This window comes from Uloborus diversus, chromosome 9 (genome assembly GCF_026930045.1).
Source record: "Uloborus diversus isolate 005 chromosome 9, Udiv.v.3.1, whole genome shotgun sequence".
Lineage (NCBI taxonomy): Eukaryota > Metazoa > Arthropoda > Arachnida > Araneae > Uloboridae > Uloborus > Uloborus diversus.
This window is the reverse complement of record NC_072739.1, coordinates 78,624,514-78,637,274: the sequence shown is the minus strand read 5'-3', so window position 1 is coordinate 78,637,274 and position 12,761 is coordinate 78,624,514. Positions and strand designations below refer to the sequence as shown.

General features: G+C 30.6%; 1 protein-coding gene across 1 annotated transcript; it reads right to left on the bottom strand.

Annotated features, from left to right (window-relative positions):
* Positions 1-430: 430 nt before the first annotated feature.
* Positions 431-11,554, bottom strand: LOC129230331 (uncharacterized). Its single transcript, XM_054864730.1, has 4 exons — positions 11,502-11,554; positions 4,461-4,510; positions 3,145-3,191; positions 431-1,036 (listed from the first exon to the last, which is right to left on the bottom strand). Exons 1-4 carry the CDS (start codon positions 11,552-11,554, stop codon positions 620-622), a joined length of 567 nt encoding a protein of 188 aa, XP_054720705.1. The 3' UTR covers positions 431-619.
* Positions 11,555-12,761: the final 1,207 nt, after the last annotated feature.

The window sequence follows — 12,761 nt, the reverse complement described above, 5'->3', positions numbered from 1 at the left end:
CATCCATAAGCTCACTTTTTTTTAATCGTTCCTTATAACGCAGAAACATGTGTATGCAGTAATCTGCAAGTTTTGTACGATCAAGTATCATTGTGATAAAAGAAATTTGAATCTATTTAAGACGAATTCAATTAACTAATACTATTGTCTTTTAACACCTTCCTGTAAATGCATAAATTAAAATCCTTTCCGTAGTTATAAAGTCAACGGTTTAGATTAATATGAATCCCATCTTCTTCAGAATTCATTGTCCTCGTATATGATACTAAAAACAGAAGAATCAAACACTGCATCATTTTATTTTCCTAAAATTTGTTTATTTTCAAAGCTCCTTACAGCAATACAGCAATATTTTGGCTAGTTAGTAGCATTGAAATTTTTATAAAATAATAAAAGATCACAGTCAACAATCCAAAGCAGTATATTACACTATTACTTCAGTACCATTGCTCCAATGAAATGCCAATCATCCTTATGTCTTCTGTTCCCTTTTAACTAACGAGATATACTTACTAGCAAGACGTTGTGGATAACCAAAATAGATGGTTTAAAGTTCATTTTGATGGACTATACATAACACTTTAAAATAACTTGATTGAAAATATTGACGAAAAACTGTTCATGGTTTAGTTAAACTTCCTTGTCCTTGTCTTGCGTAGGCAACATTTCTGAAATTGCGTTTAATGTTTTCTGCTTCTTGGATGTCCTCATCCGTCAGGAAGTTTGACTTAGTGTTCCCATTAATTATTCTGTCGTTGAGATAGTGGAAGTCTTCGGAAGCAAAGCAAGGAATGGCGTCGTCAAGGTTGGTGCAGGTCATCGTGAGTTGGTTGAAAATGGTTTGGTTTCCGCACAAGAAAGACCAGTGTCTGAACGAAGTAGATCCAGGAGCCCGTGCGAGACAGACGTGGAACACTTGGCAGTTGTTGTCGGTATCTGCGTAGTAGCCATCTTTGGTGCAGGTAAAAGTGGTTCTAAGTGGTTCTAACAAGATACCTGTTGAGTCTGGAAGATCGTAAGCTTCTCGCTTCGTTCTCTGCAAAAATAATGAATTTAAGTTTCACATTCATTAAATCAAAGAGAAATAAGTACCTATCATTCTTTTATAAAAAAAAAAGAACTGCATTTCATAGTGCAATTTTTGTAAGAACATTAGCTTTTAAGAAATCATAGAATCAAAATCCCCTTTTATTATTTCTATATCTTGTCCGGCAAACATTCTCTTTTTTTATTTTTAATTTTTGATCTATTAGCAGACATATTTTTTACCAGGCCTTAAGGGTATTATTAGCTAATCCTAAGATATGCGAAAACGATTAATAGTTCTTTATAAGAAACTTTCTGTTTTTGAAATCGTAGGTAATTTTATTTTATAAGTTAAAACAAACATCTATGTTCTGCATATCAAAGTAAACCGGAAGGATTAAATTTGAACTTAAGCAGTACGATTGAACATTTCATCTGATAACACCTTTTCCTTCCACTAAAAAGTGACTTTCTTGAAACTGTCTAGATAGCTTCGTAAAAGTTCTATTCTAACCTCCAAACAAAACTTTAGTTACATCTATTACATATGACAGAGCATTGCATGGGATGCTAGAAATATCTCCTAGTAATAAGATAAAGAACATTTATTTATTTATTTATTTTTTTTTTTCATTTTTGGGCTTAGGTGGTTAAGTACTGGATGGTGGTCAGTACTTAACAAATTAACCTCAAAGTATGTTTTTAAAACTTTTTAAAAATAACACAGGTTTTCGAATCTTCTTTTGATTCAAGTCAAATCATCAGTTTAAGCGTCTCAAAAGCTATTTTTCCCATTATTTATACGCTCGTTGAAAATTATTTTCAAACTCGAGCATACAAACTTGCATTATTTAGAGGCAAATATGTGCTATTCTCTTTTAATATTTTACAGAAAAATAAAACTTTTACTTTAATTTTTATTTTTTGAACTATTATATATATTAACTACTCCTGATACTAGACGTTAAATCGCGGATATCACAAATTTGCCTCAGGAACTGCGCTTTCTCGCGTATTTTGCTCATTGGGCTTTCTGTTTTATGATTCCATGCTGTTTGTTTATATTTAATCAGAGCAGCAAATTAATGAATAAGATTAGAATGGTATCCCCCCAGTTTCGCCGACACGAAATTTCCGTCCCCTCTGTTTTTCAGTTTTAATCATACCTTTTGATATATTTAAAGGGGGGGGGGGGAGAAAATTTAAAGATTGAAGAAACTGGGGTTAAACAGTTAGAATATTTTCATTGCGATTGCGTGATTCATTATATGAAACTATCTGTATATGACTATGATACTCCTAACTTTATAATTGAAAGCGAAAAACAGCATTTCAATATTTACTAGTTTGCTTATTTTCTAAATTAATGCATTAAACCAAACACAACACATTATGAATTTTAAAATGTATGAAATATGAGTATGGATATCCGTGTTTTGCAGCGATTTGTTAACAGATAAGATTTTTGTAATTAATTTAAGAAAGACTTTTAAAATGAGTTAAGTCCGCGCATGCGCAGTCGCTGTGGAAAATTTGTGATATCCGCGATTTAACTTCGAGTACTTCTGATTTCCTAGACGAAATGTAAATGTAGACATTAGCATAATGCTTTTCTTCTAAAAAACATTCTTACAAAATATCAGTGAATGAAGCGGTTATCTATAAAAGCTAAATTGATAATTTCCTTTGAATGCTAAAAACTGCGATTTGAAGCTATAATTCCACTGAAACATAGGTACAATTTTACGATTAGAGAAGTCTAAATTATTTTCCCCAATCTTGTTCAAGATGTTGCTCAGCAGGAATACAATGACTAAAGTCACGATTTTTAAATTACATTATTCTGTTCTTTCGAAAAAATAAAACAATAGACTACTTATCAAAAGCTAGAATTAATTTACTAAGCAAATTAAAAAAAAGAAGAAAATTTTAAGAAAATAGCTGGAAACATTAGTAACATGGGAAAAATTCGGATCAAACCAAAAACATAAAAATCTACCCTTAAACTACTAGTTCTTGAAGATTAGATTATATGAAATAATGGGGGAAAAAAAGTCAAGTTAAATGTTTATTTTAAGTAACTTTCTGTTTCAGCATATATTAGTAATTAAAACTTACCAACAAGGATTTAGCAAGGCTTTCATTCGTAAATGCAAGGACTATAACTAAAAGACAAAATGCAATTAAAAAAATATTCAACCAAAACATTAAAAAAAAAATAATAATAAAGTGAAGCAAAATACATAGCATGTTTGTTTTTGATTACACAAAACGTGTATAAATATTGATGTTTTAACATTTTTAAGTAAGCTAAACATCTGTTGGACAGTTTCATAAGATAAAAGTATTCATTTCTAATGATTACTATATATGTATTTCTGCTTACGTTTGAAAAAAAAAAAACATTGTGCGAGCTTCGACATTGGAAAAAGATTTATTTCGATATACAATTCCATCACATTTCTATTTCAGTGGTGAGATAAAACTGCAGCAATAAAGCATCAAGTTCATGCCCAACATTTATGAAAAACAAGGATATCGTATCCGAAACAAAAAAATGTTATATTCTATTTTGCATTAAATTACTCAAAGTGTCAGAATTAAAAAAAAAAAAAAAAAAAAAAAAAAAAAAAAAAAAAAAAGTGAAGAAAACCAGAATTTATCAAAGTTTTTTTTTTTTTTTTTTTTTTTTTACAAAAAATGTACCAATTATATGGAACATGTAACATGTAACGGAATGTGCCATTTGCATGAATTGGCAATTTATCAAACGTAGACTATAACTAAAAGACAAAATGCAATTAAAAAAATATTCAACCAAAACATTAAAAATAATAATAAAGTGAAGCAAAATGCATAGCATGTTTGTTTTTGATTACACAAAACGTGTATAAATATTGATGTTTTAACATTTTTAAGTAAGCTAAACATCTGTTGGACAGTTTCATAAGAGAAAAGTATTCATTTCTAATGATTACTATATATGTATTTTTGCTTACGTTTTAAAAAAAAAAAAAAACATTGTGCGAGCTTCGACATTGGAAAAAGATTTATTTCGATACACAATTCCATCACATTTCTATTTCAGTGGTGAGATAAAACTGCAGCAATAAAGCATCAAGTTCATGCCCAACATTTATGAAAAACAAGGATATCGTATCCGAAACAAAAAAATGTTATATTCTATTTTGCATTAAATTACTCAAAGTGTCAAAATTAAAAAAAAAAAAAAGTGAAAAAAAACCAGAATTTATCAAAGTTTTGTTTTTTTTTTTACAAAAAATGTACCAATTATATGGAACATGTAACATGTAACGGAATGTGCCATTTGCATGAATTGGCAATTTATGAAACGTACCAATGGTTAGTACTGTCAATTTTTATTTTTGTAAACTACGGCACGTAGCGAAGTAAAATAAATACATGATACTTACATAAACTGAATATTTTTTCAAGCATGATTACTACCGGGAATAAAGGCAACCTGAAGAAAGAAATTCTGTAAATAAACTTTTGCTGAGATACATAGTTAAATTTCTCACCAAAAGTATTTTGTGTGTTCATAAATTTTGTTTGAAATTGATTTTTGTCGCACAAAAGCAGAAAACTTTAGTTAAGAGTAATTTCCTTTTTCTGAGAAAACAAATTCCAAAATTAACAGTTGGGAAAAAGTACATATACATTAATCCTTTTCATTTAAGTATTGTTGAATAAGAAGCACGTGACAAGATCACCATAAGTTACTATTTGTTTTTCTGCGAAGTAAAAGATTTATAAGGAGGAAAAAGTATTGTTTGAAGAATCATTTAAAAATCTGTATAAATTTAGTATAATCCTTTAGTCAGAAAAACTAAAATACATAAATGAAAGGAAAAATTAAAATATATTTTAACTCTATTTCTCAAAAACAAGACAGGTATTAAAAACATTTATACTGAAATAGATGATATAAAATAATCTTCACAAAAATTTGTCCATGTCTTCTCACTTTAAAAATTGCGATTGTAAACTGGATTTTAGGTTTTAGTTTTAGAATGGAATTTAGTGAATTGTGCGTTTTTTTAAAAAATAAAACGCTGAGAAATAAATGTGTTTTCGCAATTTGAGAACTATCTTAATGTCAGTACTTTTTTTGAATTTCCATTTAAGTCATAGACTTAAATATAGGCACTTAGAGCTGAATGCAAAACTTATTTCAAAGCAAAACAACATTCTGAAAAATATAGCAATATTTTGTTCGATGAAAACTAAACCTTAAAACATCTCAATGATTATTCCGATTTCTGGAAATTCTTTCACACGTAAAACCCATTAATCAACGTTAAAGGATATACAGGGTGTTCCGTTTTAACCTGTAAGATCTTTAGTTTCGCAACGGTTAGTCCTATATGTATACTTCCAATTGAAAAAATGTTCAAAATCAGATGCAGAGTTAAGATATTGACAGTTTGATGCAAAAATAAAAATGAGTCAAAGAATACAAAATTTAACTTTATATACGGGCCCCAGGTCCCATAGTTTATGTTCAGGGAAATAATCTCCATTGAAATGTAATTCAAACACAAAAAGTTTGACATAAGTACGACCAATATTCACCGAGACATAAAATGCGGCGTTTTGTGACTTACACCATTTTACAATTGCCGTCAATAACACTTTTTGAAGGAAAATATAACGGTCAACAAGTGCTAAAAATTATATGTGCGCATAGAGTGTAGTTTTTCAAATTGTTCGGGGTTTTGTAGTGTGTTTTTGCGTATCACTGCATAACATTTGTTGGGTAGACCGGGACACATTTACTAGGATTTTTTTCAATGAATTTTCTAATTTTTATGTTTGAACCTAGGAAATTTTAGACATTGTGGTTTTTTGAAGCAGTTAATGAAGTTCAAATTTGTGTATTCAGTTGTTGCTAAGCTTGTGTTTTTAACATTAAAAAAAAAAAAAATGTTTTTTGAGTCCAAGTCAGTTGCGTAAACTTGCCCCGAACGCGGGGCAAGTCCTTTTTTCGATTGGTATTCTTTCAAACAATAGATGCAAGCACAATTTTTTACTTCGTAAACAGAATCGTTCATTAATTTCCTTTTTACGGAGTGTACTAACTTTTTTCCTGCTGCAGGTTTTCGTTTCATACTTTTTTTCTTTGATGTCTTCTATTTCTGTTTCAATAGAAACTTGTAAACTTTCAAGTAATTTCTCCTTTTTGTTTTCTTCTACCCATTTTGTTTTTTGTTTCTTTTCTGTTTTTAAGCTTTAGTCCGACTTTTTCAAATGATTTCAGTTGAGTTAATACACATGTGCCGATGTGGAAGGCCTACTGGGGAAAATACTTGGATTATCGATAAGCCTTTTCATTATATTGATATCAAACGTGGTTGTGTTAGTGTTTTGAACTAAATGTCTTACTATTGTTAAAATAAACAAAATTTATTACAGGCTGAATAGTGTGTAAAGTTGAAGCTGAACAATCATAAAGACAACACTATGTGATTATAAGCCATAAGATGCGAATCTTTTACTTAATTTAAAATGAATGGTGATTTTCAAAACTAAATAAAATGAAAATATTAAAGATTTGAAACAGTACACAGCGAAAAAAGCGTCCGAGGCCTGTTTAGAAATAAGACAGAGTGGTAAGACACAGTAAGAACGTGCGTAAATGTACCCCGATTAAAATGCATAAACGTGACCCGTCGGCAAGTTTGGATTTATTTTTAACAGGTAAGAAAATTTAATAACTTTTCTGTTCATATAAATACAATTCTCAAAAAAAATAAAAATAAAAATAAATAAATAAATAAATAAATAAATAAATAAAAATCTACTAATTTCCATATATTTATTTGTTCTCAACTGTGTATAATTTACTCACATTAAGCTCGAAAATATTCAACACAAAATTTATTCAGCTTGGTAGAAAACAGATTTTCCTTTCGGATGCGAAACTGATGCTCAAAATCTTGTGAGAATATTGGCTAGGGAGCAGCATCAATCCGATATGACTGTTGACTCTCCAGTTATAACTCGTTTAGGAACAAGAAGTTCTGTCTAGAACTAGACGAGCCTACTTTCCCGTATACCCATACTACTTTCTAGTACCTGATCAATATTCTCAAAAATAGCTAAAATCGCAAATTTTTTCAAAACAAGAAAAGCAGCAACTTTTAAACAAAGCAGCTAAGACACTTTTTTCCATTAAAAAGTCTTTAACAGTTTTTAAAACGAAAAAATAATAATTAAATTTAATAAACTCATTAAAGTAAATACATCATATCAAAAAAGAAAAAAAAAATGTTTCTTTTTCCCCTGTTGCCAAAAACAATTTTTTAAATTAATTAATGCACGTACCAAAATAAATGAAAACAATAAAATTTCAACTAAAAGAAATAATTTTCATTGTCAAAAAAAAAATAAATAAATAAAAAATAAATAAATAAATCGTCTGCGCATATCTTTATGTAGAAACATAAATGACTTCGAGTTTATTCGCCGAAAACTGAATACCTAAATTAAATCTTTAGCATAAAAATAAAACAAGTCAGATCAACAATAACTATTTCACAGTCAAAACCATAGCTGCAGAGTCGTAGTCAATCTCATTTTGGGGTAAAGGAGTCGGAGTCGAATATCTAAGAATCGGAGTCAGTCATTTGTCCTCCGTGTATAAATTTTTGCCAAAGCTACGAAGTCAGAGTCGAAGTCGTGGAGTCGGAGTCCGATTAATTGTCGGGCACAGGAGTCGGAGTCAAATGCCCCTAAATTCTCGGAGTCGAAGTCTAGAGTTTGGCGTCAAGAGCTTTTTCCAACAAAATTTGTTTGAAGTAAATCCGCCTTCAAGTACGGAATCTACATTGAGTTTCAGTTTCCCCGTAGGCGCTAATGTTAAGGGATTTGAACTGTTCAAAATTAAGCGGAAAATTGTCCAAATCAAAAAGATATTTTATGTACAAGTTTTTCATCAAAAGCTTTTTCCTACAAAGTTTGTTTGAAGCAAATTCGCCTGACAGTTCGGAATTGCCTTGAATTTCCCCGTAGGCGCTAATGTTAAGTTTTTTTGTACTGTTCAAAATTGAACAAAAAATAGTTCAAATCAAAAAGTGAAATATGGGAGTGAGGTGTCCTCGCCGAGATCTTTCGAACAAAAAAAAAAAGTTTTTTTGAATCGGACTATTCCTTCAAAAGTTATTAGGGGGGGGGGGGGACAGACAGACAGACCAATCGACAGACTGACAGACATTTTTTCCCATCTCAATACCCTACTTTCCAATTTTTAATTTTTCAATATTTATTTAATTATTTTATTTATTTTTGACTTTTTTTTTGTTTTTCGCGATATTTTTAAGATGCATTAAGTCTTCTTTCATACTTTTCTCTTCTTTTTCACACTTTTACTGGGAAATTAGGGTAAAAAGGGCACTGCTTAAACGTGCCCAATGCGTAAATGTACCCCGGTCTACCCTATACTTTGTTTTCTTACTTTGACGACCTGTCATTCTTCTAAAAGGGTGATAAGTTCCAATGTCATCTTCTGCATGGTCCCTTAAAACTTTGAATTGAAATATCTCCTTGATTTTTAGTCGCACAAATGGCAAGTTTTTTGTATCAGTAATAGTTTTCAATGGAGATTATTTCTCTAAGCATAAGTCAGGGGACCTAGGGCCCTTATAAAAAGTTAAATTTTTTATTTTTTGACTCATTTTTATTTTCAAACTTTAAATATCAAAATTCTGCATCTGATTTTGAATATTTTTGCATTGGAAGTATGTATCTAGGACAAACAATTGCCGAATTAGAGGCCGGAGCAACCTTTATTAATAACACGTGTAAAGTTTTAAGTGATTTCTTTTTTAAATTAAACGAAAACATAATCATTTTTTTAATTTTAACTCGATTTAAATAAAAAGACAATTTAAAAACACTAAATAATTAAAACCAATACACTAACTGAAACAATAAGATTTTCGTTTTAAAATTAAGAAAATTTTTCATAGATACTTTTAATCAAGTTACTTGAAGAAAAAGAAGGGTAAATTTAATTACTTTTAAAATAATTCTTTATAAAAAACGAAAAAAAAAAGAGAGAGAGAGAACCTTAACAAAGACAAAATTACAGTAATTTTTTTTAATTGTATGCACACAAATACATGTGTATTCGTGTGTACCTTATAAAAAATACCATTAAATCTAGTTTATCCCATAGGTAATTTTATGTAAACGTTTTATGAACATAAGCCGGTGTTTTTATTCATGGACTCATTTCCCTTACAACGTTTCTTCTAGTAACTAATTATGCCTAAACTATTATTAACTACTAATAAATGCAAAATTTCTGTTGGTATTTAAGACTAATATTTTGAGTTAGCCACTGATTTTATGCTTTGAAACGAAAGTCAAAATCCTACGGCTAAAATAAAAATATGCTTCAAAGTTATCAATACACATGTTGCATAACTTCAAAAAAGTTAAGCAATCCATTTCAACTGAAATACGAAGATGCATTTAGAGGGGAAAAAAGAGGATTCAATGAAGCAGCTATAAACAAAATTTTAAATAAATGAAAATAAAATTTACACATATGGCGTATAAATATTAGAAAACACGTCTGCAAATTATGTTTTAACATTCATTTAAATAATGATTAAAAAGTGCTTACTTACCACGCCAACAACCTTCTGCGGTTTGAAGGAAAGTACAACTGACAGTCACTTCTAAAAAGAGTGCTGCAAAATCAACTTGGCAAAGGTCACACAAGTACCTTCAGAAAGTAAGATTAACACCTTTGAATAGTGAAAATGGGGTTAAAATCAATGGAATGTGTCTTTGAAGAAGTGATTGAAACTTTGTTCCAACTGATGAATTGACCTAAGACCCTCATTCGTCAAGAAGACGGGGAAAAGACACCCTTTTTTTGTTCCTCTGGAGATTGGTTATTGTGAAAACAGGCCATCTGCTTCAAACCATTGAACAAATATGGTGTTAATTGCTAATTTCGTTTTTTTTTGAATAGTATACCAGATTGCCTACAACTTTCTCTTCTTATTGTTCTGTTTGGTAATATAAATACTTTCATCGCGACAGGATTTAGATTTTGCCCACTTGTACAAGTGAAAGTGTGCTATTCAAATAATTCTTTAGTTCTTTTCTCTTCCTGTTTCTAGAAAGTTTATTACCTATTAATGGCGCTCATAGCACTTCGTGAACACTTATTTGTAGAAACTAAACTCAGATGTCTGAGAACTGATAATTTCGCACATGTACAGCAAGAAACGTCGCCACATTCTGAAGTATATTAAAATTAAATTCTATGATAGGAAGTATCTCTGAATCTTGAAATTGGAGAATGTCTACATTCTTTCGCTGATATCTTTGCTGCAAAATTGTTGACATTCAATGGAAAATGTCATCGACATTCACCAAGTTTCGGTGTTTCACGTTTCGTGTAGTGATTTAATTACCGTAAACTTATTGTTTTACCTCGATTCAACGTTTTCCCACTGAAACGGTTTCTCTTAAAACATCATTTTTCCGGTGTCCACTTTCTGTTGTTTTTAAAACCCTGTAATTACCTAAATGAAAAATTATCATATAAGCTTTGAGCTACAATATGATTAAAGTGAAAAAACCAACGTAAACAAAGCACAAATTTTGAAGAAAATACAGTATATAGCTATTTCAAGGCTACAATGGAGCCTCTTCTTCAGTGCAAAAAACTCACCAACACAACTCTCGCAACTTCTGGTTGCGTTGGGGAGCTTTTTGCACTGATGAAGAGACTCCATTGTAGCCTTGAAATAGCTAGATGCTGTATTTTCTTCAAAATTTGTGCTTTGTTTACGTTGATTTTTTCACTTTAACTTATAATTAGCTCTTAAAAATTTTATGAATGTATAGTGATTACTTCGAACACTTTGTGAATTAAACTCTTTTTCATCCTTAAAATAGTCTTTTCAACTCTCTTGATGTTTTGTGATGCAGTCACGGAACAAAAACACAAGCCCTTTTTATCAACACGCTCTCTTTATCTTGATCTACTTTACAAAAGTCGGTGAATCACTTACACTGATTTTTTAGACATAAATTTAGTCTAGGGGAACGTCGATGAAAGCAAGGATGATAATGTATTTTTGTTTGCTAAGAGAAATACTTTCAATAAAAAGAAATTCAAACTTATTTATTTCTTGAACGGGTGCTAGAGTATCATAATGCGAGGCTATTGATTCAAAAACTTATTAGGAAGAGATAGACATTTTGTTTCTCTTGAAAACCGACATAGTCTTCGTTCTGGTCAATCAGTTGAATAAAATACAGGACGCGCATAAAACAGTGCAATTTTAAAGTTTAAGTTGAAATTACATTAAGAACACTTGATACAATTGATGAAGCAAGAAATGAGAAAATAGGGATATAAAAACAAGTATTCGCTGTTGTTTAAAGTAGAAATTTGCTTCTTGCAAAGGATTGCATAGGAAATTTACCTTTCCTTCTTGGGCATTTCAACAGGAATGTCCTCGACATGACTTACACTCATTTCAACTTTCTTTGCTTTTTTTAAAATAAAAATTTAATGGTTATTAAAAAAGTTGCTGGCATCATTACTGTCCAGCTCCTCATTATATGATGTCACAAGTTATTGCATTTTTATTCTTGACTTTCAACTCTTCGGCAGGAGTAAGATTATAATATATTAGATGTTGCACCAATTCCTTCTCTTGCGCTTCCGAAAAAACTTTTTTATACCTTCCTATCCTTTTATGAGTAGCTGCTTCTCGAATCCTTCGGCACAGCAATTTTTTCCTTTCTACCTATAGTAGTTTGAAGAACTGCATTTTTAGAAATAACATTGCAAGACATTTTGACACTTCATGATAGTATGATAACCAATGAATTTATTTGTGCCTCAGCTTTTAATTTATTAAACCTACAACATCAGCAACGACTGCATAAACGTGTAAGTGATGGCATGTACTTCTGTTTTTTTCCTTGCACTTTGTTCAAAAAAAAAAAAAAATAATAATAATAAATAAATATTAAACACGCATTTATTAAACCCTCAGACGTTTATTTTGAGTACCAAATCCAATAAGGTACACCGCATGAAAATATTGAAACGTCACTAATTATTTCCGGGCAACTTTCCGGGATTTCCCCAGATTACACTTTCCAGTGCAAATTATTTGCGAAAGTTTTGATCGCTGCAAGTTGCATTAATGCAACTTGTCATTTGTGAGACGTCTGCATTCATGCAAACTTATCACAAAGGACTTTAGGAGATTTTCTGGTATATTTGGACGCATATCCCAGTTCTCTTGGAAGGTTCCTGATACATTCAAGAAACATGAAAAGCTTTTATTGGGAAAGTTTCTGAGTCATTCAGTCAGATTCCAGCCAAATTTCCTCAAAGGTTGCTGTTTTTTGCCAGGTATGTTACTGGCAGAAATTAGGCACACGAGCTGCATTTTATTTTCTTGGAACATTCCAGAAATTTTTTTTTACACTGCATTACAGGAAAAAAGATACCTATATATTTGTTGGTTTATACTTCATATATCTGTTTTTTTTAACGAAAAGAAATTTAGATCAATGTAAACCCAAAAATTATTTAGAGTTAGTGTAATAAAAGTGTTTTAGGAGATTTTATTTTGCTCCTGGCACGGTTTTGCAATGAATTGAGGTCATTTTTGTAACATGTATAACATTTAGAACTAAAATGATGTTATTTTTCAGTAAGTTACCGC

What these genes read in the sequence shown, in the direction of transcription:
- LOC129230331 (XM_054864730.1), bottom strand. Translation starts at nt 11,554, where the DNA reads ATGAGTGTAAGTCATGTCGAGGACATTCCTGTTGAAATGCCCAAGAAG. An exon ending in GAAATGCCCAAGAAGGAAAG is followed by an intron (nt 4,511 to 11,501) that starts GTAAATTTCCTA and finishes TTCTTTCTTCAG; the next exon opens with GTTGCCTTTATTCCCGGTAG. An exon ending in GCCTTGCTAAATCCTTGTTG is followed by an intron (nt 1,037 to 3,144) that starts GTAAGTTTTAAT and finishes TTATTTTTGCAG; the next exon opens with AGAACGAAGCGAGAAGCTTA.